The sequence below is a fragment of the Cupressus sempervirens genome, chromosome 10 (genome assembly GCF_028749045.1).
Source record: "Cupressus sempervirens isolate cs-2001-9-10 chromosome 10, ASM2874904v1, whole genome shotgun sequence".
In the NCBI taxonomy this organism is placed as follows: Eukaryota; Viridiplantae; Streptophyta; class Pinopsida; order Cupressales; family Cupressaceae; genus Cupressus; species Cupressus sempervirens.
Window position 1 is genome coordinate 479,299,042 of NC_143127.1, and position 27,225 is coordinate 479,326,266.

Consider the following 27,225-nt stretch of genomic DNA (forward strand, 5'->3'; position numbering starts at 1 on the left):
GCAAAGAGAAGCAAGAAATCATCATAAAAATCTCCCATATCAACTGTGTGTGACTCCAAGAACAGAGCTGAAATGTCTGGCAAGAAATCAGCACCTGGAAGACCATGTGTACCCTACAATGCTGAAGTGCATGAATCTATCACTGCGGCAAAAGATGAAGTGTCCGCCTCAAAAAGTAGACGGATGTCATCAAGAATGTCTCCCACATCTTCAATGTGAGACTCCATGAACAAATGTGCAATGTCTGAAAGGAAGTCTTCGCATGAAGGTAGAGTAGGAAGACATAAAGTATCATGTTGCACTGAATCCGAAGCATCTGTGGCTGGAACAGGATCAGTAGGAGCAACAGGAGTTGGAGGTGTGATCTCATCTGAAGAAGTGTCAGCTGCAACTGGAGGTAGGAGATCTTGTGGGAATGGAGGAATAGCTGGATCTCCAAATGTCTCCCAAAGATACATCCAAAACTGATATGGATCAGATGACTTAATTTTGAACATTTTTTTCATAGTTTTATAATCCATATAGCGACAAAGAATAGTTAGAAGGATGTCAACTTGAGCAACAGTATACTCAAGATCAAGCGCATATGGTAGTGCATTATGCTGAGAGAGATATCTGGCCATTAGTTGACTCCATTCCTGATAGTTGTCTGGTTGCAAATCAATCAAATCGTCCTCTTCCATGATGGATCAATCAAAAGAACCTCCACAAAACAAGGAACCCCCCCCCCCCCCCCCCCCCCCCCGCCTTAAAAAGATGTTGTTGGCATGTGAAATGTGGTGTGTCCACTAGTCTAAAAAGAACAAAGTAGACTACTGATTTTGCTAGATGCAACTGCCGCTTGAGGCCAAAGACTCAAATGTCCTAATTCAGAAAGTGACAAATATGTCCACACAACCCTAGAATCTGAATACAGATCTGGAAAGTAGATGAAAAAATACGCACTTTCAAAAAAAAAGAACCTAAAAAGGAGTCCGGATGTGCCTGTACGGAGCGTTTCAAGTTGCAAAATGCTGGATGAAGCAGGTACAGTCACCAAAAGATGCAAATTCTGACCAATCCGTGCACCAAAAATAGAAAATAATACCACCACTAAAAAATTCAGGAAATTCTACCTGATTTCAAAAAAAATTGCACCTGAATCAGAGTTCGAATGACCAAGATACGAGCTCGCAAAGTCAGGCTGCCAAATTGAAAAGCAATCTGGAGAGGGGTCTGAGGAGAAACTGCGAAGTTAAATTTGACGGTCAAACAGCCATCAACGCAGTTCTAAAACGCCTTGAAATGACGTTCATAAGGGCGTCAATTTTAGGCCGTTAAAATGATGACGTCAGCAAGAAAAATGTGCCCAAGCTGGCGTGTCTGGCTGACTGTGATGTACAGACATGCACGTGGCAATCCGTACAAATGACGTGGCAAATAGAACCATTTTCCACAGGATGATGTGGCAGATCCGTAGTTCTGGTTTCCACGTGATGATGTGGCAGTACCGGTGGTGTCCGACGTGTGCTGACTTGGCGCCAAGTGTCGGGTGAGTATTGGGAGGTCTGCGGTTTGGAATGACAGTAATACCGCGTGGTGGGTTTAGAAAAACCGCGAAAAACCACTGTAAAGCTTGCCGGGACTATAGCAGCGGACGGAAAACTCTGCAAACCCTCGCCGAAAGCTCACGAACTGGTGCCAGAGAAAACACTGCAAATCGCGCCGAAAATTTGGAACTTGTCGTCGCTGTGCGGGTCGCCGGATGTTGCTCTACGAACGTTGGAATCCGTGGATCGAGCTGAAAAAAGAAATGCCGAGGTCGAAAATCAAGCACCGTTTGTCGGATGTGCGATTTTTGCCAGTTTTCGTGTTGCAGACTATCGCTGTCGGGAAACGCAGACAGGCGGGAGACTGCCAAGAAACACACAACGACGCCGGAAGGATTTGTTGGGCTTGTGCCGCCGGTTGGAGAGAGGTTCAAGCGGGGAGTATAAACATCGGACTTGATCTGCGAGATGTTTAATAATACCCTGCGAAATAATAAAAATATCCTCCAAATTGGCAGATCCGGGTGTGACTGTCCGGATCTGTCAAAATTTTTTCCTCTGTACTATGCCCAAAAAGGGCCAAATAAATTCTGAAAATTTGACGAAAATATGACGGAAATTACAGAGAAAAATTGCAAATCTGAAATTAATCATAAATCTGTGAAAAAGACCATACCCATACCGCAAATCGGGCCTTCGGGTTCTGATTTGTAAAAAAAAATTTGCCTCACGGTCGACTTTGAGCCAAAGTAGGCTTGCTTATAGTCGATTTTTACCGATTCAGCGTACTGGATGCAATGGAGAGGTCAGATCTGATGCTGGACGCTCCCAATTTCTGCAGCACTCCGGATTCAGGCTGAGGTGATGAAGCATGCAAGAGGTCTCGAACGGCTTGTGAAGAGAAAGTCTCCAAGCTCTGATACCATGTAAGAATTTGCTTAAGGGCAAAATTCACCCAAGAACTAAGAACTCAAACACAAGCACACAGTAGACCAAAGAAGGATATGATCAATTAATCAGAGTATGTCCGAATACATTGCTCTGTTCAGAATGTGATGCTAATACACTAGGAGTGCCTAATTATAAAGGCTACAGGAGAACTTCTAGAATGCATAGAAGTTAGCACCATGAAGTGTCAAACAACCAAGCACATATCCCCCAAATATGGATTATCCTCCATTAAGCACGGAAGTAAGTGCGGTGACGAGAGGATAAGCCTAGAAGAGTGGAACACGCAAAACAGTGTTGTAGACACCATGTGCTCAAATAAAGGTGCATACTCCTGTGTTGTCAGTATGACAAATCACAAAGTTGCACAAACTCCTAAGTGTCTCATAATAAAAATAATAAAATAATGCAATATAATTAAATAATGCATTAACCTAAGTAAACTTAAGTAAGTGTAAATAGTAAAGTACTAATTTACACCAACAAATATCAACGATCGATCCAAGAATCATAAATAACTAGTCTATCAAGCAAATCACAAAGTCAAACCTCAAGAAATGCATAAGGAAAATCAACCATAGCAAGAATCAAATCACACATGCACAAAAGACTTATGGGTATTAAAAAGAGTAAACAGTCAAGTTATGAGCCCTCCTTGCAAGACAAGTATTTAGGTTATGACTAGGATTGGACATAATCATTATTTTCCCATTCTCACCATTTGAGTATTTGTAATAAGGCACGCTCATCCTGACAATTTAGGAAAATCCTACATAAATGATGATGATGATGATGATGATATATATATATATATATATATATATATATATATATATATATATATATATATATATATATATATATATATATATATCGACTAGCAGGTGACTACGACTCCCTTAACCACATCAAACATGTTATTTATATATATATAATAGCCAATGGCAAGGAGACAGACACGTTAAACAAAAAAGTAAAACAAACATGCACACCATACATATGCAAGTATGGGATGAGTACCATAATTAATCATGAGCACAAGGAATATCATATTTCTATATAAATATTCATATTCATGAATACACAATCATCATTTTTTAAAGACACATTGTAAGACATCATCATGAAAGCAATTGCAATTACTAACTAGAAGCCCTTAAAGCATCATCATTATGAAAGTATTCAATCTAGACATAAAATCAAGTCATGGAATGATGTCATATAACTGTAAATCAAATATATTTGAAACTAGCACATGCATGAAAATATGCCTAAAAGAGTTCAAGACACATAACAAAAAGGTAAACCATGGGTGGGCACTACATCCTCCTAATGTGAAGCTCCTCCTTGGGGTAGCAAGAAAACATTGATTTGTGCAATGATACCACTATTTGTCCAAGGTTGGCCATGTTGTGGGATGGTAGGAATATGTTTAGTGAATTTTATAGTAAGACTGTTAGAAGATATGTTAGTATAGATTACATGTTTAGTACAAGTTGTTATAGTCTAGATAGTTTTTGATATTCCTAGTGTGTTGTTAACATGTTCCTAATTTTCTCTTACTTATCCTTTTGGGTTTGTTGTAATAGGGACAAAACCCTAGTTTTCGCTACTTTTAATATCAAAAACTAATTTAGAGTTGTATTGCCTTTCTGCTTGTCATTTGAATAGGTGAGACAACAATCTTCACAAATGGGGATGCAAGGACATTACATTGAAAGACACAAAAACATGTGTAGATAGACACTACAACTCAATCATAAAATACTTATACACACATTCTCATTTGCCAATTGTTTTTAAGAAATAATTCATTAACAAGTATTGGTTTATCTTATCTCAAGATTTCATATAGATTAACAATGTCACGTTGTCTCATTGTGGTTGAGCAATATTTTATTTAGTACCACTAATAGGATCATTGACTCGTTGTACAAAATAAGTTGCATGATGTGAACAACTCTCAGCAATCATTCTTCTACAACAAACTCCTAAATTCTAGTATTCACCTCACTTGGAATGTAAGATAATTCAAAAAGATTGGTCATGGTCCTTATAGGTCATGTCATTTCTTCTAATTAGCCAAAACCTTAAAAACCTTAAAAACCTAAATTCGATAAGAACTCAAAACTAAAGTCATCCTTTCTACATGAACTTGTTTGATCAATTCATATAAATCAATACATGCTCCATAGGTCCTTCAATTTCATTTGATTATCAAGAAAATGTGTCAAAGATTGTGAAGTAGATTTTGGAACACATCATCACTTAGACAACACAACACTCTAGCCATTGCAATTGAACTTACTGCAATGACACGTTCTCTAAAGAATTTGTAAAATAAGATCAAATATTTATAATAATAAAAACATTCCAACATTAGAGTTCTATCCTTTTCAAGGATACACCTCAAATAGAACAAAAACTATAACCAGCCACCAAATAAAGTTAGCATACCAGCCAAAAACCTATATCTAATCAAAAGAAAAATCTGGAGTCGTCATATGTAGTTGTTTGACCAATTCATATAAACCAATAGAGGTCCTCACAAGTCCTTAAATTTTATTTGGTTTTCAAATCAACTTGTCGTGAAGATTGAAAAGTGAATTTTGGAACACATCATCACGTAGATAGCACAACTTTCTAGCTATTGCAAAAAGTGGCAGCTATGTAACACACTCGCAATATAACTTGGTCATGACATAACATGGGTCCAATTACAACCAAGCCACATGTTTGTGTTTTAGTGCACTTGAATTAATCTCAATCACTACCAGGTCATACTACATTCATTCACACTTCAAAGAACTAAAGAGCTCTCTGCCCCCATATTTTTTCTTTAAAAATATTTAATATAATACATATTCTGCTTATTCATACTTTATAACATTTTTTCTTTAATTAAAAAATTATCATTCTTGCTATCATAGGATATCTATGGTTTTTTATAGAGGAAAGTTTAGATGATGGCCATTTTGCTAATACTTTGCTGACAGTTGTTAATCTGCTATTAATTCTCTGATAGTTTGTAAAGGGTCTGCTTTTAATATCAAAAACAATTACAATGTCATAATTATTAACATTTTAATTATCAACTATAATTTCTAACATTTTAAAACTAAGACACTAATAACTTGTTACAAACACTCTGATAATTGTAATACCACTATGAAAGGTCTTAACTGCACATGATCATAAAGAGATGTGGGATGGAGGAAAAAGGGCATCATTTCCAACTAACTTAATTTGGATGAAGAGTACAGATATTATACATTTAAATATAGTCAACAAGAGATAAGGATATGGAGACAGGACTCTGTACCTGAACCCAAGCTTCTGGCAACTAAAGGACAAGACTGTCAAAACTTCCATGGTTCATATGAGCCACGAAATACAAATTGGTGTATGACTTTTGAGGAAACCATAAAAACATAAATGGTATTCCTTTATTAACGAACAAAAACACTAATAAGAAGACATGCATCTTGTACCAATTTCTTCATGCATGCCTGCAAAGGCTAATACGAGGCTTCGATTTAATTGAACTAAAGAATATACATGCAGGTTACGACCTAACAGTCTCATCAATTGCCTAATCCCAACACAGTTTCTGATTTGGTGCCTTACAATGCAGATTTGAAAATCCCAGCCTATTCTCATCTGCTCTTGGCAATTTTGCCCCGGAGTTCAGACTTGCAGAATCTGTAGAGAAAGAAATAGACCTGCGAAGGACATTTATACAGTGTTCTTGTAGCACATCTTGTTTCTGTTCAGATCCAATAACAAGCTTGTGCAAGGCTTCTGCCAACTGTTCTTCTTCTGTTAGGCCATACCCAATCACCTCAAGCTCCTGCAGGTGACAGAATGTAGCCAAGGAATATCAATTGCATAAACCTATATCATACTCCACACGTCAACATCTAGACTATATTTGCTAAGTGCCCTCCAGATCATTCATTTGCTGCCAAGAGTATACTAGTTCCAATAAAAATCTCAAATTCCCCAAGAAGCAACTGTTGTAAATAAGGTAAATACAAAAATCAGAATATGCCCCATTGCAATAACTGGTGTTTCTGGTTGTCATTCATTTATGTATGTCTTCTCTACTTCATTAAACCCTCACATACCTGGGACTTTGTTCTCGCATAGTATGGGGTTAGACATGGATTCATATCCTTTAGCATCATATCTTCTTGACTTACTGGAGTTGTGGGCTCACTGGTGCAAATTTCATTCTATACAAAACAAACATATCAATAACTTTTGACAGTGTACGGATCACAGGCTAAAACATGTTTCATGCATCATACTGTATTCCACATTTTGGAAGAGCGAGAAAATAAACCTAAGAAACAATTTGCCTTAAGAAAATACTAGAATAACATTCCTATGCTCGGCATTAATCACTAATTGCTCAAATCATGACCAACCACCCAAGTTAACTTCTCAGTATATGATACTTACATTGAAATTCTCAGCTTCCTGATGAGATACTGGAGTTTTGGGGGTGGCAACATGTCCATCAAAATATGCCTTCATTGCATCTTTGCCAGCTTTCACCTATTAGCGAAAGAAGCAAAACGAATTAGCCTATGGAAATAATTAGCATACAAGGCAAACTGCTTTTGAATAATCTCCAAGCAATCAAGAATTTTCATCTATAATTTGAGTTGCAAATAAATCATAGAACTATCTAATTAATAAAAAGGTAAAAAAATCTTTGATGCCATGTAGACTCAAGAATGTCAGCCAATTTTGAGCAAACTTACATCAAGCAAGAGCCAACAATTTTCTTCAAGTAATTTTCAACTCTTTTAGAAATTTTACTATGTCTAAGGGCATTAGTCTGTTATTATGCCAATCATTTTGATATCACGTAGATGTTTGCAGAGCCATCTTACAGTGGACATTTTATGTTAAAGTATTACTCATTATCATAATATTGGGTTTCAAGATTCCTTGTAAGAAAGACCATTTTAATCTACATTTTGATTTTTCTGATTGTGGGAAACTTACCCATAACTTTTATACAAACCCTATCATAGTTTTGGGAAGGCAATCTCATGCCAGGAATAACATTTGTCTGCAAAATTCTTAACTCCCTTCTGACTACGTCTCTACTTCAGTTTATTCTTTTGTCACCCAATCCACTTGGAAGTTGAAGATGTGTTTGGATTTTGAATGAGATCAGATAATGTTAGCTAAGAAATACCTACTTTAGTTGGACCTTAGCTTATCATGCCTTGCAAAAACTTAACTGAAATTTTAATATGTGACTCACTCCAGAATGTCAAAAAACTCCTGCTAAAATTACTAACAAGGTTACAAAAAAAACGTCAATGTCATGGTGCAGTAAAGTACTCAAAAAACATACAAGTTGTGTGGGAATGTAAAATTGATATGCCTCACAGTGCATGATTGCAGCCATCATCTACATCATGGATAAAATTGCACTTTTCCAGAGAGTTATGGAAAGTGGGGCTAGGAGACAGGTTTCAGGTTCAGGGAGAGTATGAAGACTATGTATCAAATGTTGGGGACAAGGGAATAACAGGTAAATTCATATCAAAATCATTGTGAACCCATCTTTCCAATTAATATATCTCCACTGTATAGGTATGAGCTAATAAAGGACACTCCATCATCCTTAAACGTATCTATCCTGAGGTTTCTGGTGTTTGGATTCCCAAAATATACTCCAATCTTGGATAAACTTTTAGAGTTAATATCATCATGGTCTGTCTTGATGTGAATGTGTGAGATTGGCTCTAAATTTATCTGAAGTAAAACTATCAAAGCTTGTGGGTTGAACACTATGGCCTTGTGTCATGTACCAGTGGCAAGTTTAGGATAGGTTAGCCTCAAGACATTATAAGAAATTAAGGCATGATAAATTCAGACATTACATGGCTATGATTGAGTCAAGGAAACCTACTAACTTTGTTTTTCATCATCATCATGAATTTAGCCATTATGATCTTCTAGGTGAGAAACTCTTTACTTTGCTACACTGTGATGCATCACCTGGGCTGGTACCAGGACAGTACAGTGACAGCCTTTCAAAGTTTCCAGCCCATCCCTTTTGCATACAGAAATGCCGAAACATTATTTGGGTTGGGAGTGACTGCGGATTTAGGGGATAGACAAGGGATGACCGTAAGGGGACTTCTGGCCATCCCATGTGGCCCAAGCCACCTATAGACAGCCGAAATGAAAAAAACCACATTTTCTTTATTTCAACAAAAGGTTGGAAATTGATGCTTTCATTGCTTTCTGTGACTGAGGTAGTTGTGCACATACAATATTCTACAAATTCTGCTATGCATCAAATTCTCATGCATTGCCTGCAAGATATCAATTTTGACCCAACACTTCAGCTACAACATATCAATTTCAATCCACACTTCAGATGTCTTTTTGAGCTTTAAAAAGGTGTTTTCAAAAAGCTCATCAAAATATGTCAAGAAATCAGTGGTGTTGACTTCCCCATTTTATCTGCTGGTGTTAAGGCCATTATTTATTTCCTATAATAGTTTCGGTTCATTATGAACATTTATCTCACTGCCACCTGATGGCTGACAGTTACTTTGATTATCCTTTAAGACTTTGAAGCTTTATTTAGTTTTTGATATTGTCTATGTTGCATGGAATTTCCAGGAAATGGATGGCAGGGGATGACATGATGTGTTTGCAGGATGGAAGCCTTCTTTTGGGGCACAGCAATTTTTTAAGAAAAGAAAAAAAATTTAAGGATATATAAAAAATTTAAAATATTTGATTATAAAGGTATACACGTTGTAGACCATACTATGTAACATTAGAGCTAATTTGAGAATTTACTTGAGAGTTGACAGAATGTTTCTTTGTTTTTATTGTCAATGTGTACATACAACCAAAGGTCAAAAGGCTGCAACTTGAAAATGTCAAAATTCTGAGAAGCAATATGCCAGAGTCATAAACACCAATGAAAGCATAATATGTATGCAAATTGAACAATGAAAGCCTTTGTATTTTGTTAATAAAATTGTTGAATCTCATGTGAAATCTTCATTCATGTCCAATGCCATATATTAAGCTTCTAAAAAGTCTATGATGAATGCTTTATTGATGTTATGATATGCATATTTGAAATTTCTCTATATTTTAATAAAGTCCCCTATTTTTTTAACAGCTGTCCCCTAATGCCCCAAAAAAATGGCCCACAAGTATCCCATACTGGAAACACATCATGCCGTCCCAACCCCCAAAACTCCATGGAACATAGGTATAAATGATTTATCTTTTCTATAGATGTACTCAAACCTGTGTTGAGTTTAGGCCCGAGTTTCTTATGACCCCCTTTCCTAACTGTGGATCATTGACAGTAATTATTATTGAATATTGTAGGGTGTTTTCTCATATATCAATTTGGTGGATAGTGGATGCTAAGATTTATGAATTATGATTGGTAGCACATGAAAATGTTATGCACTCAATTGTAGGCTATTGTTTAACAGAGCTAAAATGGATTTTACTATGTCTAATAATAAATACATTTCCCAATAAAATAAATGAAGATTGATTACTTTATCAGTTGATGTATGTATTTGGATAGACATTGATTCATGTGGATTCATGATGTTACCTATGTGTCAATAATTTGAACCCAAGACCTATAAGAATTTATGAATGAGTATGTGGATCCTTTGTGGTGTTATGTATCCAAGTCAATCCACCCAATGTTGTCAATCCTTCCGATGTCCTGATTATGTGTACTTGGCTATAAGATGGCCCCACATGTTGGAACCAAGTCAAATACAAGTGCAATTTAGCCAACTATCCTCAACACCATATAGGCAACAAATGCTAGGAGCTAACCATTGTATCTTAATGGTTTAGTATCAAATGCCTAAATCTACCCTTGGTATGATAGCGCTTAGGATTCACCATTACCATGCAAGTGGTAGATGTCAAGAGCGCTATACCAAGTTGGTTCAGCTTTTGCCAATGGCATACAGGTGATAGATGTTAGGAACCACTATCTCAAATGGTTCAACAAGTTATGGAAATCTTCCTGATGAGCTTATGTGATGCGTGTTGCTACATTTACACCTTACTCAATGATGACCACAAGTATGGAATACTTGCTCATCATCACAACTAGGAAAGAAATGAAAAAAGGGATGGGACCCACAATGTAGTATGAGATGCACAAACATTCATTTTTGTGGTTGGGAGTAATTAAAAGGTAAGTGCCATGCAATGGTCACGTTCATTTCTTCTTGCTAGTTTTTTAGTACGTGTGTCAATTAATCACTTCGTACTTGTCTAAGAATGGTCTCATGAGTTGTGCACATTGTATTCCTTTGCCAATGACAACAAGAAGCAAAGTAGGATGCTTGCTAGTCATCACAAAATGGCAATAGATCAGGAAAAGGAATGGGGCCTACAATATATGGAATGCACCCAAATTCCTCTTTTCGACTAGGATGTACTAAGGGCTTGTGTGTTGGTGAACTAGACAGAGAAAAAGATGTTTACAAAAACGTCACAACCATGTTCTCTTTGCTAGTCAAATCTCTATGTGAACATGTGATGCTTAGATTATTCATATTGTGTTGTATGCATGAGCTAATTACACTAGGTATATATGATACATGCATGAATTACTAGATTCTGTATATGTGCTATATGTGTGAATTATTCACATTGTGATCCCTAAGTTAATCATCTTGTGTACCAATGAGGTGTATATGAGCTAGACACAATGTATATGTGACACAAGCAAGAGTTAGCCATGTCATATATACATGAATTAAGCATCCACTTCATGAACATGAGTCATGATGTATGTGATTTTATATATGTTTGTACACTGGAGTGATATGAAACCATTGCTTGACTGGAATGTATCTATCATTATTGTATTGTAATCAATGTTACCCTAGGACAGGTCCCCATTATATTTTCACTTGTCCCCGTCCCTAAAACATCTTGAAGACTTGGGGACACCTAGGGGACTTTAACTTCTAGAACAAATTAGACTTTAACTCTCAAAGTAACACAAATTTGGCATATAAATTTTGTTGATTCTTATATTTTAAGGTTCTATTATGTATAAGTACACGCTTTATCCATGTTTTCATATAGATATTTTAAATTCTCTCTACATTTTCACTTTTTCTATTGTTACATAACCGTCGCCATTTTCTGTCCCCTCGTCCACAAAATCAGCAAACTTTTTTGTCGTCCTGGAACCCATCCCACTGTCCCATGCCATTCCTATCCCGAAAACTCAAGGGAATAGATTGTAATTGAGCTAAATTAAATAATAAGTAAGAGTGGTTTAATGAGTGGTCAAAGATCTCAATGAGATGTGAGGATTTAGTTTATCTATTGATGTGTTAACTACAAAACCTTTGCCCCACAAGAATACATAAGCTAGCCTAATATGAATGAACCCTCAAGCTATGGGTCTAGATCAAGGGATAAACCTAAGTCTTTTTTGGGAGCTTACCATATTTGGTGGGAGCACTTAAGATTACAACATAGAGTTGATGTCATGACCATTGATGATAAGTATATCAAACTAATGCCCATGCATTGGATAAAGGTTGTTTGGTTGATTTAACTTAGAGATGTTTTAAAAAACGTAGTAATCAATGTGAGTATTGTTGATTTTAAGATCATAAATATGATAAACAACACAAACAACAAAAATAGAGAACACAACACGCCACACAAATGTTCCTTTATTTATAAATAAATAGAATTCTAATTAATGCAGTACTCAAAAGACTCGCTTAGTCGATTAAATGCAATAACTACTAATTATTCATCATCCATGATAGTTCCCAAAAACAATTAAAAAAAAATTATAGCATATACAGTCTCTACAAAACAAGGAGGTGGACTCTTCATTGTCTTTAACAATGAAAAGTTTGTTGTTACCATAGCAATGCATGGCCCTTCGTTGTCCTTACTCGAGTGATCATTTGAAGATTACCACTGTTGAAAGACTTTAAACATCGAGACATGATACTAAAAAGCGAGACAAAATTTTTGTAGAAATTTGGAGAAAGGTATCTCCTGAAGCTATATCTCCAACAAGTCTTACATGTAGCAATACTCTTATTTGTTCTATTCAATATTGTAAAGTTTTTGATTTAACATTCTTGTTTGGTCACTTGTTTTGTGGGTGTTCATTCAAATTCCTTAACGCTTCTAGTTTGTAGATTAACTCTATCAAATCGGTGCTTGTCCACCAGTTTTAATTGTATTGATTGTTGTTCATATTCTTATTCCATGTTTGAGGGCCCCAATCAATCCTTTAGGGTCCATTTGGTTCATGGAAGATGACTGAAAATGACATTTGCATAATCTGAATTTGAAAAATTTTGTGTTTGTATCAAAAACAACAAAATAGAATTAGAATATCGGACTTCTAAATTTGCCTCAAAATTAGATTACTACACTTCCCTCTCCAGACCTAAAATTGATAATTGTAGCCTAGTTACACTTTTTTGAGGAGTGTAATAAAATTATATTGGATTTTTTTTGGAGCCCACAACTACAACATTGTTTACCTAAAAAAATTATCGTTTTCGTTTTCATATTGGTTCTGACTTTGCTCTACGTGTTCATATTGGTTCGAAGTTTACTCTTGCTCTGCATTTACCATTTCTTTTGTTGACATATATGCTCAACAAGGTGTGTTTACCATTTTTTCTACTTTCATTTTTGGCGTGGGTTTGTGAAGAATACTTTAGTTTTAGTAAGTCATTATTAAAGTTTCGAGCACCTTTTCCACAAAAACTATTTGTGCGTATTCTGCAATCAATATCATGAGATCACATTTCTTTAAAGTAATCAATCTAAACAAACACAACGCCTCTGCTTCTACATTGTACATGACGGGATCTGCAAATTGTATATATCATCACACTTCCCAACACTGTTATGCGTTAATGGATGCCCTTATATTGATCCCTGGCTCCCATTTTTGACAATCCCAGTTTGAAAGCTAGCAAAGATTGTTGAATTTGGCCCTAGATCTGTCGTATTGCATCTGCTGCAAAGGTTGTTCATGGTCCCATTTTCATGCTTCCAACACTGATAACAAATTACCATACTCCTCTGAAGGATATTATAAGACCTACTACGCAACTCCCATCTCACACAAGCAGCAAACTGTTGGTAACCTTATTGGAAAAGGCATTTAGAACACTTCAAAAAGTCTAATTCCAAATCCAATTTGAGGAAACAAATGCATAAAAATGTATCTTCCCACTCATCTTCCAAGTGAACCAAAAGGTTATACTAAAATTCCAAAAATGATTTTGAAGATTGGCAAATTCTTGATATGGCTAATTTGAGGTTTGTAGAAATCTCAATTTCTACAATTCCACGAACCAAACAAACCCTTACTTCTATCAAAAAATGTTGGCAACACATTAGCATCCAACATGCAAATTTACCATTCTCCACGACATTCACACTATGGTGGGGTCACCTTATGTTGCTACCTAAGAACCTTTTTTATCCCAAAAAATGTCATGCTAAGATCAATGAAAAGAAATTTTGGGCACAAATGTTCTAACCAACACTAGTGTCCTCCATACCAAAGTGTTAATCATGGAGAATCGCAATTAACAAATTGAGAGCCAAGATATTGAAGGAGGAAACTAAAGAATGATTTTTAAGGTCTCATTTTCCTTTAGGGGGAAAACATTTTGAATTTAAAGGAAGGGATGTTTGAAGCAAATACAATCCAAACTAGGAGTGGAAGGTTGAGATTAAGTCTCTTTTCCAAGAGATTTGGTCCTTTTTCTAAGAAGCAAACAACTTTGATCACATGCTATCAATCAAGATTTGACACGATACTAGGATGTGTCATAAGTCATCTTGCAAGACGGATGCCTAGAAGATTTGAGGCTTTACACCTACTTGCAATTCCCAAATATAACAATGTTTATGTCAAGAGGAGAACTTCCCTTGAAACAAGGACACAAATGGCTACTACAGTTGACAGATGACAAATCCAAGCCTACTGATGCATTGATCTATCATAGTGTTTCTGTGATGTTGGCTTTGATGTAGGTTCTTTAGCTAGGGATTTTTTTTGGCTCTCATGGGACTTCTTTTTGTATCCATCAAAAGATGCCTAGATAAAAGTGTCTAGTCCTATTCTAATGTTTCTATTGGTCAAGTTGTTTTAGGTCACAATTATTCATCTTTCATTGCCTCCAAAATATTTGCGTTTGTCTTTGCGCTTAAAATTTACAAGGGTGAGCACTAATAAAGAACCCTCAATTAGTTGCAAGTATATATTGAAATAATAAAAATCAATTTGTATTTTTAAATATAATTATAAATAATTTCTAACAAATATAATTTAACTTAATGGATGAAAATGCAATGCAACAACATTTCAAATCATTCCCTCTTTGTTGGAGAACAATTTCTTTTTGGTCAAGTTTCAAAATAAGGCATGTCATGATTCAATGTAGAATAATGGTCCTTAGTTTTATGGAAATAGTGGTGTTTTTGTTTGCCCCTAGCTCTTTCTTTATCCAACTATTGTCTCTGTAACTAAATCTTTCAATATGGTTTCATATGTATAATCTCGAAATAGTTATGAGGGATCTTGGTCTAATTAAGAAGTTGGTTAAAATAGAGCGTCCATTTATTAGATTTGATGAAGATTTCTCTATCTCTCAATCTAGATTTGTCAGATTATCGGTTTTGGCAAACTTATCCAAGCTTGTCTTCCACAACATCTAGCTTTGTTCTTCTCAAGACATTGAATTCAATTCATCTACTACAAAAGGACTCTTGATTAGTTTTCAATGCATCCAATCAAGGCACAAATTGCTTAAGTGTTGTCCTACGCTTCCCTTGCGCTGCTACACTTTTTAAGCATGAAATTGGATTACAAAAGAAAGATGCTTGAATGTTGATTTTTTGATGATTTATATTGAAATTTATCTTGTTCCACATCTATCCACTTCAACAGCTAGCAATATAGAAGAGAGAAAGCATAGATTTAGGTTACCTATCTCAGTAAACTGGATCAAATCAAGGACATATCTCCTATGGCCAATGAAGATGTGTGCATGAAGAGGCCAAGGCAAAACATCCCTAAAACTATGTTTGGATAATGCACAAATATTTGTGTTTGGGACCCTATGAAATACAAATTAATTCACTGCATACATATACATATGCATTATATATAAGCTGAGTGACACTTCAAACCCTCAGATAAATGCAAATAGTTAGAAAATCTAGAGTGAAAGGAGCCAGGTCAGTTTAGCCTGGAATATCAACAACACTAGTAAGTTCATTTCATTTTCAAAACACAAAAGACTGAAAGATATTCCCCTAAAATTTTCTACAAGTGCCTACTTTATGTCTTCCTCACACTCCTGATCTGACTTTGACTCTTTGTGTGCATGAGGATTTTGATCTGCAATTCTGAATGCACTGTGGTGAATCAGAATCTGCTTTTAATGGCTATATCAACAGTTAGGGCTTGCCCAAGATCTGAAATCCATTCTTTTCTGAAGACTCTTCTGAGTAGTGAACAGGGTTCCTGGGAAGACTATTGCTCAACTGTGGCCTATTGGGTTTGGTGCAGACCCAAAATGGCTAGTTAGAAATCTGGCCAGTTGAAAGGTATGGTGGAATGTAGCCTTAAAATGGCTAGTTAAAAATCTAGCAAGTTGAAAGGTATTGGCACCTTAATTGCTGATATAAATCACAAGTCTGATTTCATTGTATGGGCCCAGAAATTCTTCTGTGTTGGGTCTAGCAGTCCTGAAAGTAGATGTGGTTGAGGTTCCTAGAGCAGCAATTTGCAGATATAAGGTTTCAGATTTACTGATCACTGTGTGTTGGTGCCTAGCCTGTTATTCACTCTTAATGTCACCTATAATCATGCACAAGTTCTTCAAAATAACCAGCTAGGCGATAGGGGTGGCCTGGTTCCTGGTGCCATTAGTGATTGCCTCTCCAACACTCGTAGAATGGTTTTACACCTCCCAGTATAGATACACTTTAGGAATGATTCTTAAATATGGAAATGCAAATTGAATGGAAAGCTTGATTAGATAAGATCAGGTTTTTCACCCAAACCTTGATGTATACTAGGGTTACATCCCAACAGCAGTCTCAGAAGTATACACACGTAAAAATTGTCCTCTTGCATCAATATCAATTTTCCCATTAATAAGGTGGATCTATATCATTATAATAACATCTTTATCATTCATTATATTTATTATCCATATTTCTCAAGGTTACATGGGTTACGCATACCCACACCCCTAGGACACATACCCAAGTACAAGGTACTCAGTGGAGAGCACTATAGCTAAGCAACTTGATTAAGATTGTTTATTCTTATTTCGGTTTTTTGTTTGTGTATAAGCTTGTTGTTTATCAGGCTTAATTCAATACATAAACAATTTGAAACTTTGATACAATACTGATTAACAGTAAACTTTATTATCGTTCAAGTCAGAAGTTTATCTTTTGCAATATGTCATTGTTATATGAATACAATCTTCTTGTTCATATTTGAAGTCTGTCTTCTCTGTTATGCATCTAAACATTTAGCATATATTATTATTACAAACATATTGCAAATCTGAAATTGAAAACAATACATCACATATGCAAACTTTATCACTGTTCTTGTTTTGAAATACCATTGTTACGACTCCTTTTTTAGATTTTCTATTAATATTAAATTATATTAAAAATTGATGTACCCAAGTACCCCTGTCCCCGATTTTGAAAACTAGTCGTACCTGTAACCTAAGTTCCCTTGTCACCACCCAACCTTGATATTTCTCCATTAAATTTTAATATCATACCATTAATCATACTTTTCATTATAATATTTCTATTATCCATTAAATAAAATTCCATTCATTATATTTCTCTATTAAATTCATTAAATAATGCATATACCATCCATTTTCCTAAATCCCTCTTACATCCTCTACATTCTCTATTTATCATATTCCACCTCAAGCAATTACATCCACCTACAACATGTGAGGTTAACGCTTATAATTTCATATACCAATCTTTATCCCACATTCCTCCTGCAACCTAAATCCCATGCAACACATCTATGTAAGCAATGCCCCTTCTCATTTCCTTTCATCCATTTTTTACATTCATTATTGCTTACATTCACCATTTGCAACCATTTCTCACACACTCTTTGCATGCTAGCTTTATGTGCATCCTAGTTTCTTTTGCATTTTGCATCTGTAGATCATTCATCTTTGAATCTCTATTTGTTGTAGCTTCTTGTGCATGTGCTGCTAAGAAGATTTATATTAAGCATGAGATATTTTCAGTCTTAGCATCCATTATAGCAATTTAGTGATCTTTTCTTTCTAGCTTATTTGCAACCTAGTTCAATCTTGCATCTTATATCTTTTGATCATGCATCTTTGCATCTTTGTTCATCTTTGCATTCATTTTAATCTTCATTCTTCATAGCTTCTCGTGTGTGTGCTTCTAAGAGCATCAATATTTGAAAACGAGATCTTGATAGATAAGAGGGCAATGGAGTGAGATTTCAATTTTAGTGCATGTGTGTTCCAGTATTGATATTTGGTTTTGCAAGTGTTTTCATTAGAATGCCTTCATTGTTGGATGTTGGAATGATCTGAAAAGATAGATTGCCTATTACCTTCATCTACAGAAAGAATATTCCAAAATCATAATCAAACTCTAGTATATCTTACCCAACTCTCAAATAATGAGTTATACTTAATTGATTTAATGTTGGCACCCAAAAAACAATCCAGGGTGGACAAAATTAAAAAGATTCAGAGTTGCACAAAAGTGAGTCTGGGTCGGCCCAGCATAAATAATATTATTATATATATTCATTAGTGTTTAAAAGCACTTTTAAAAAACTGTTGAGTCGACGTAGCTAAGGTAGGGATATGACAGGGTAATAGTACATCAAGATTGTAAAGATTTTCAATATTTGAAAGAGGCTAATTCTCGAAGTGAAGAAGCAAATATATTGACCTCCATAGAAATCCTCATTATGTCACAAACAAAATCCAAGAATACTAGGGAAAATTGTGGATCCACAAGTAAATGTATGCAATCACCGGTCATTGTAGATTCAAAATTCAAATAATTATAGATTTATACACTCTTGTATCAAATTTAAAATGGCAGTTCCATGCTGATTCCTTCAACAGTTGTCATTGTATCGTCAAGTAAGCCAGCTTATGCTTGTCTGTCAAATACTCTGGGATTTGAAGTAAGTGTACTTGCACATTATGAGGATTAAAAAGCTTAGTTAAATCAAAATGTATGCAATCAGAGGTGGACATGGGTATCTGATTAATACATTGAAAAAATATATTTCCATTTTAAAAATTAAATGCAAGAAAAAGCATTTTGAAATCTTAAGGAAAATATGGTGAAAAAGACAAGAGAGAATTGTAATACAAATTAAATTACCATAGCTCACGCACAAAGCGGGCAGGCATCACATCAAAAAAAGCATACAAAAACTAATCTTGTAGTTGTTTCTGAGCAGCAAGACAAACCTACCTCAGCAAGGCCTTCTGCAAGGGATTTGAGCTGTTCTGTGAGAGAAGTCACCTGCTCTTGAAGACTGGGAATAACAAGGCGAGCTTGCTTTAGCTCTGTTCCCTGTTTCTCTAGAAGCTCATGCAGTTGAGAAGAGTCCTTCTTAGATGAAGGAAATGAGGTTTTAAGTGCTTTTATTTCATTTTGTTGCTTTGAACACAACTCCTTCAGCATGATTCCCAAGCTTCGTAACCCCTCCACCTGCTCAAATGCAAGAAAAGCATTTCTAATAGTGACAAATGAATTCAGATTCAGAAATAGCATTTCAAAGTGTAGTAAAATGCAACTTAGTAAATTATTAAAAAGATAAATTGCAATCAAAAAGTTTAATGCACCACTAAAATGATAGCCTTAAGATGAAAGATCTTGTTCTTCATTATGGTGAGCGAAAACCTCATATATTGCAAATGCACTGAAAATGTGAGCGTTATCATCATTATCCCCGGCTTACTGAATAGAATGCACATCCTCTGAAGTGCTTTGAGCACAAGGTGGATAATTTGTTGCATCCACTGTTGCTAGAGTGCACAGTTTTCAAAGTGCAAATTTTCTTTTAAACCCCTCTGCATTTATACCCGTATTGAACATCCAAAAAAAACATTTTGACTATGAATGGCATGTCGCTGAGGTCAGTGTCAATGATGTGAGGAGAGCAGTAAGGTTGCATTCCAAGATAAACCCCAAACAGCATGTAACAACCCAAAATCAGAAAAACAAAGGAACTAAAAATCTGGCGTATGAATATTTTGGAGCTCAAATCTCTGCATCCTTGAACTTATTTTTCTATTTTGAAGTGGTGAAGTTGTGGGCTATAGTCTTAAATGCCAGCTGTTGAGAAACTTTCCAGTAGTGTGTATACGTTTCTCACTTCTGACCGGATGATTCATTTAAAGCCAGGATTAGACCTTGCAGGAGGAGGCACGCCAGCATTGACAAAAGTAAATGCCTAACAGTCTCAACTAGACATTACTAAATAGACGGCTTTTCCTAAGAACTTGGACCAGACAAAACCTTAATGGACAGTATTCTGGAGCCAAGAAAGTACCCACTAGTCTGAAAGGCCAATCCTCTTCATAAATATGCATAAAGGTTCATAAATATACGGATCATGCAATTCAAAGCCAATTAAATAAGTTATTTCAGCGACTCAACTAAAACCGTATCATCATTTGGAATGCAAACATTACACGAGAAAAAAAAAGGCAGGGTTAAAGACTGACCTCTGCATTCTTGCTTGCAAGCACGGTCTGCAGCTCCTCTATCTCGATTTGGTACTCTCTATTCTGCTGCAAAAGTTCCTGCTCACTCTTAAGCACCACAGACAAAGGACGAGTGACCTTGGAGTCAGTCAACATTTTCTTCTGACCATGGCTCCCGGCAGACTTCCCTGACACTCTATGCAGCAATTTTTCCTGTAAGCTCTTGAATTTATTGGCCTTGGCGGAAGCTTTCTTTAGATCCTGTGCAATGAAATCCGTGGGAATAACAACACAGTTGGCACTATGCGGCAGAGGCTTGGCTTTGGTGTCAATAAATTTCTTGACCAGAGAAGTCATGTTGTGGGTATCAGGCTTGGGTTTAGAATTGGAGGGAGTGATACATGATTTGGACTTGACAATGGCAGAGGATGCTTTCGATGTGGGTAGTTCCTTCCTAGATGAAGACGAAGAAAGGCTTTTGTCTTTGGTTGCAGAAGGGGAAGAAGTGTACCTGTTGCTGAGGCTCTTCACCAGGCGCTTCACAGAAGATCCTCTCCTGTCCGCTGAGCTAACTGTGATACAAGAGCTGTCCGAGTGATGGGAGGAAACAGAGGAGCGCCCATCCATTGGAGTTGTTATTATGTTAGGCAAAGCATTGCTTTGATATCGATTACTGCCTCTGTTCGCCATTGCTGCAGCTGATCACTCACAAGAAGAAACTGCTAGAGCGTGTGATTCAACGGCTGAAGGGACAGGATTATTTGATCAAGGTAAGAGACATGTCATGTCTGGGAGGTAGTGATGAGAAGATAGAAGTAAGGAAGGAGGGTATTTGGAATAAGATTGACTGGGCAAGAATGTTGGGAATGGCATGGAAGGAGCAGCATATGTTTCCGAGGCAGATTTGAGTGGTTTCAAGTTTGAGCGGACTTTTTTTGTACAGCTACAAATTCAAATTTGATGCCGTCTTGTTTTGTATTAGTGGAGATCACGTTCTCCCTCTTTCCTCCCCGCCCACTCACCAATCAATTCCCTCCTCATTCTCCTGCCACTTGTCACTAGTTTCTAGGTTCCATAGGGGTGGTTCCATGCGGCCGGGTCTAAATTTAATGCTCGGAGTATTGTTTGTATAAAACATAATTAAATTGTGAGAACTATATGAAAGTTCATTTTATTTTTATAAAAATAAAAATAAAACTATAAAGTTAAAAGTTCATTAATATATTTTGTATGTACATGTGATGTTAAATTGTTGAGTTGTTATCCTTGCCATCAAGGTTCAAATCTAATAGGTATGATGTCCCCCGTTTGTGACCTCACTAGTTCATAGTTCCAAGTCAAAGCATTTATCCCTCTTTTTAAATTTTAAAAAAAAAAATTCTATGTACTAATAATAATTCAAAAAAAATCTATTTATTGATAATAGTTCAATAAATATTAATTAGGAGCGTGGTGTCATTGAGAAGTCACAATAATAGCTATCATGACTATTAGTACGCTTACTAAAGTTAATGAAGTATAGTTATAATACTTCAAGATATTGAAGTATAATTTTGATAGATCACAACAATAGCTGTAATGACTATTAGTACACTCCCTCTAGTTATTGAAGTATAGTTATAATACTCATATACTTCCCCAAGTTATAAGTGGTGAAGTTACTTATACTAAATATTGGTCTACTTCCTAAGCTTTTGATTACAATGCAACCACATGAGGAGCTTGACCTTTAAATAACATAGCCAAAAAATTGTGGAGAAGTATTACAATGTAGATGCCAAAAGAAACCAAAGACAACACACTACCACTCAGGAGGGGCACATAAGATAACAAGACCACGAAAATTATCCACAACTTCCCACATCTTAACCTTGTACAATATTGGGAGACCAAGGTCTTCAAGTTCCAATAACAAAAGGAAAAACCTCCAAAGAGATCCACCTCTCAACCACAAAACCTCTTTCTACCTCAATAACAAAGAGGCTCACCTCAAGGTTTCCAAGACATTTAGAAACCTTGATCCATTGGTGTTGATCAAGAAAGTGAGCCCATATGTGCTTTGCCTTTTGACGAGAGTTTGTATATGCTTCCTTTTCTATGTAATGTTGAGATTCCTAAATATGACAAGTATGATGGAAATGATGACCCTCGTAATCACATTAGACAATTTTATACCTTGATAATACTTATTTCATGAGAATCTTTCCTATGAGTCTTAGTGGTCAAGATATGGAATGGTTCACAAAGATATCACCTTTACTTAAGTCATTTGATGAGCTTGCACAAAGGTTTATCCAACATTACTCTTACAACATCCAACGTCTAGTTACTATGCTTGATTTGTGCAACATCAAACAAAAACAAGGAGAATTCTTTGTCATATTCCTACAAAGATGGAGGAAGTTACACTCGTGCGCTACCCATGATAACTTCTTAAAAATGAAAAGATTGATATATTTTTCAACAATATTATACCCAAATTATACAATGACCTTGGGAAACAACCCTTCACTACATTTGATGCTATGATAGAGATTACTTTCTGTATTGAAGGTGTTTTGGTCAAAAAGGGTGAGATCACATTGAACAAAGATAAATTCAACAATGGAAACAACTCCTTTAATGGTAAAGACAATAACAAACCCTGGAATAAGAAGAAGAATATGATCAATGATGGTGTTATTGATGCACCCAAACCCAAGGAACTTGTTTTAAACTTGAATAGTGATATCTAAATAACAAATTAACAAGAGGCTTCCAACACTAGTGACTCAAACAAATCCAATAACTCTAGAGACAAACCCAAATGGGTATCAAAACCTAAGCATAAATTCACACCTTTAGGAGACACATATGATTTGGTGCTTAAGACCTTAGTTACAAACAAGATCATCACATTGACAGACAACTCTAGACCCTATGAATCTAATGTAAAACCTAAGTGATGAAATGATGATCACTATTGTGACTACCATAGAAATAAAGGTCACAAAATTGAAAATTGCATGAGATCAAAGCACGTCATTCAAGAACTCAATGACAATAAAAAAGTTGGAGTGGATCAATTCATGACAAACAAAGGTTACACAAATTTTAAGAATCCTCTATTTGAATATGAGGTCAAAGAAATGTCTAAAAAGAATAACGGGGATGCGAAAGTTAACTATACATACACAAACAACGAAAATGTTATACACATGCTTGAACTTGTTGAGGAAAGCATCCAAAAGGTTAGACCTGATGGTGAAAAACACTATTATGATTCAAACATTGACGAGCCACTGAAGGTTAGCTTAAGAGGCATTGGTTCTTCCTCTTCATTCTTGAGATCCTACAATAATGAGCACAACATCCCACATCAACAAAAACCTTTGATCATTCTTAGAGGTGTTAATCCACCTTCACATGTTGAAAATTTGAAATTTGTCACACAAAGCCAACCAAAGGTCATCCTTAAAGCTCCTAATTCATCTAAAGATTCAACATCCAAGCAAGTAGGGACCTCTTCCAAATAAGCATCCACTTGTTCCAAATTGAGTTACAATCTTATGGATCAATTGTAAAGAACCCCTGCTCAAATTTCTATATTTGAGTTTTTAGAATTTTAACCTACACACAAGTAAATCTTGGAAAAATCTTTGCATGTAGCTAGTGTACCTAAGGATAGTGACACTGATCAATTCCAAACTATGGTCAATCACATTATTTTCCCTCATCATCTTACTTTCTTTGAGGAAGCACTACTATATGTTTGCCTAAATTGTGATGGCAAGCCATCACAATTGTGACAACCACTCATTGCCCAAGCGATAGTACCATGAATTGGCTCTCGTTGGACGAGCACCAAAATTTTGTTGTCGTAAATTGTGATGACAAGGGTTTCTATCGCAATTGTGACGAAAAAAGATGTCATAACTTGGAAGATGGCAAGGGCAAGGGTTCATCTTCACACTATCACAATTGTGACAGTAGACCATCACAAATATGACGACTATCTATTGGAGTAGCTCATCGAAAGAGCAATCGGTATGAGACAACAATGTTGTGGGAGCAACAACTATTTGTTGGAACAGACCATCACAATTGTTATGACTTGCTGAATTTTTTTTTTTTTTAAATTGGTGGCAAATGTTGAATAAGTATTACCAGATTCCCCATGAGGACATCACAAAGAGGATCAAAGTTAGTATGATGCTCTAGGGAGGCAAGAGAAGGAGATGTTCTTGGATGCAACATGTTTCTTCATTGGAGAGAGAAGAAGTGCAACCATTGTAACATGGGATGCTAAGTTTTATGGAACACTTGGTTGGGGAACACTTTTCAAAAGATGTCTTGTTGAGGAGGATGAATATGGTCGGATAAGAATGCATGATCGCTTGAGGGACATGGGGAGGGACATTGCAAATGAACAATCACCATACCACCTTTGGCCTCAAAAGAAGGTTATCGATTTATGGATTTATTAGTCATGGCATGGTTTTGCCTTTGGTCTCAAGATATTCCTCCTAAATAAGTGAATTCAATGCCTTTTTTTTATGGCTTTAATAATCATGGATAGGGCACCCAACTTCTCCAATTATAATGAGCTCTAAAATATTTCTTATATTTACTTTGATAATTTAGGAAGCAATACAAGTCCAAGGAATAACAATAGATTCACACAGTTAGTTGCCATGCAATCATAGGTTAATGTTGAGCTTCACTTGGTTTCAAGAATAGTTTAATATTCTTTACTAATCAAGGCCAACCACGTGAAGGTGGAAGCTCATTTGGCCCCATCCACCCCCCCTGACATCTAAATTCCCCATTAACATTTCAAATTTATTGATTCACTAATAAAATTCATTCATTTCGTTAATAAATTCTTTGTTAACATCATATCATTGATTTGATAAACTTGTGAAAGCCACTCTAAATTGAGAATGCACGTGCAACTATGTCCTTTATGCATGGACAATAGGGGGATCTAAAAAACCCACCACATTTACATATATTTAATAGGTCTATGCAAACCTCTAACAAAAATGCAAACTTGTTGGGTTTTTTTAGCTCCACCTAATGTTGTATGCATATGAATTGAGATTGCATATTAAACTATGGTGTCCTTCTGCATTGCCTGAAACCAAGAGATTCATATAGTTAGTTGTCATGCAATCATAGGTTAATATTGAGCTTCACTTGGTTTTGATAATAATTTAATATTCTCTACTAATCAGGGCCAACCACGTGAAGGTGGAAGCTCATTTGCCCCCCCCCCCCCAACATGTAGATTCCCTGTCCCCGTTAATATCTAAAATCTTTAAGAAATCGTCAATCTTTAAAATACCTAGAATGTCCTCATCACCTCCTACTTCTCTCAAGAAAAGTCCATCTTCATTTCTCATGAGCAATTCATCACAATTCTTTAGTGATTCTCGTACATCTAACACAAATACATCCACGAGTGTCCTCATCACGTCTTGCATAAAATGAGTTCAATATTACAAAATGCCCCTAAGAAATAATAGTTCAAGTGAAATAAACACATGAAAAATGAGAGAGAAAAAGAGGAATCTACTTACCAATGGGCATTGTCATTGCATTTGTGGCCATGCTACATGTTGAGTGAGTTTTATTATTTTTCTATTGTGCTATGATCTCTCTATTTATATACATACATACATACATGGAAACATACATATGTGTGTACGTATGTATAGACACAAACACACACGCATATACATATTTATATATATGTATGTACATACATACATACATATACAAAGTTCACAAGGGCACAACAACAAGATGCAAAGATCACAAAGGCACAACAATGATATTCTAGATCCCCACTGATCTCCACAATCCATAAGATCTCTTTGCATATATACATATATAAATACATACATAGATGAACACATATGTGTGTATGTATGTATATATACACATATATATACATATACATACATAGATGCACACATATGTGTGTATGTATGTATATATACACATATATATACATATACATATGTGTGTGTATACATACATACATATATACATACACATACACACACACATATATATATACATACATACACACACACACATACGTATATTTATATATACATACATACATACTTTTACACATACATATATACATACATACATACATACATACATCTGCATATGCAATTTTATCACCTTGGAAAACTGTATTTGATCTTGCTAGCTGGGAACAACTGATTGTTCCTGCTATGATATATTTTTGTAGAATTTCTTACGAACTCTACCCCTTTTTCTTGGTCTACATTATTTTTTTGTAGCATCTTGAGGTAATTCACTTAGCACGAGTTGAGTGAGTTTTATTGTTTTATTATTTGGATTCTGAAATATGTATGCAACTCGATCAATTGTTTCGTTGTGCCAAGATCTCTCTGTATATATGCATACATAGACACACACATATATATGTCTATTGTTTACCATTTTTGCCCCCTTCCAAAATTTTGAATATCTAGGGTGACAACTATGCTCGCATTTATTTGATTATTCATCAATGCCTTGTGGGCCAATAGGGATACAACATAAGACTCTGACTATTCTTTGATATCCTCAAGCCTTGTAAACTTCCATATCGAAGGAGGCTTTTCAAGGTGCGATGATGCGATTATCCCTTTTCATTTGGTTGTAGATAGTTTAGACTTAACCGTCAGGGAGGTTGCAAATGTGTGACGCAATCTTCTTAATAGTCAGTACAACTTGTAGTTCAAAGGGCTAACATCCAGTCAACAGTTGTGATGGAGTGATTAGTTTCAATCACACGATCACAGGCAGTTTCAACTCTAAGTAATTTCAAGTTGTGACCATGCAAAACTAACCATATCAGTTCAAATTATATGCTTTCGCATCGTCATAGAAGGTCAAGTCTAACTTGAAGTCAGAGAAGCAATGCAATGAGC

The 27,225-nt window shown here is 35.8% G+C and overlaps 1 protein-coding gene across 2 annotated transcripts; it reads right to left on the reverse strand.

The window, feature by feature from the left end:
* Nucleotides 1-5,687: 5,687 nt before the first annotated feature.
* On the reverse strand, nt 5,688-21,243 carry LOC149534765 (structural maintenance of chromosomes protein). 2 transcript variants are annotated; one of them, XM_089805637.1, is made up of 5 exons: nt 20,312-21,243; nt 19,053-19,292; nt 6,942-7,037; nt 6,605-6,712; nt 5,688-6,327 (listed from the first exon to the last, which is right to left on the reverse strand). In XM_089805637.1, the coding sequence occupies exons 1-5, from the start codon at nt 20,978-20,980 to the stop codon at nt 6,070-6,072; spliced, it is 1,371 nt and encodes a 456-aa protein (XP_089661763.1). In that variant the 5' UTR covers nt 20,981-21,243; the 3' UTR covers nt 5,688-6,069. The 2 variants fall into 2 exon arrangements, with proteins under 2 accessions (XP_089661763.1, XP_089661764.1); XM_089805638.1 differs by having other exon boundaries at nt 19,104-19,292; nt 20,312-21,235.
* Between the last annotated feature and the right edge of the window lie 5,982 nt (nt 21,244-27,225).

Excerpts from the sequence above, each read along its gene's own strand:
- LOC149534765 (XM_089805637.1), bottom strand. The coding sequence starts at position 20,980 with ATGGCGAACAGAGGCAGTAATCGATATCAAAGCAATGCTTTGCCTAAC. Across the intron at positions 19,293-20,311 it reads TTGCAAGCAAGAATGCAGAG|GTGGAGGGGTTACGAAGCTT; the intron begins GTCAGTCTTTAA and ends GCATTTGAGCAG. Across the intron at positions 6,328-6,604 it reads ATGCGAGAACAAAGTCCCAG|GAGCTTGAGGTGATTGGGTA; the intron begins GTATGTGAGGGT and ends TGTCACCTGCAG.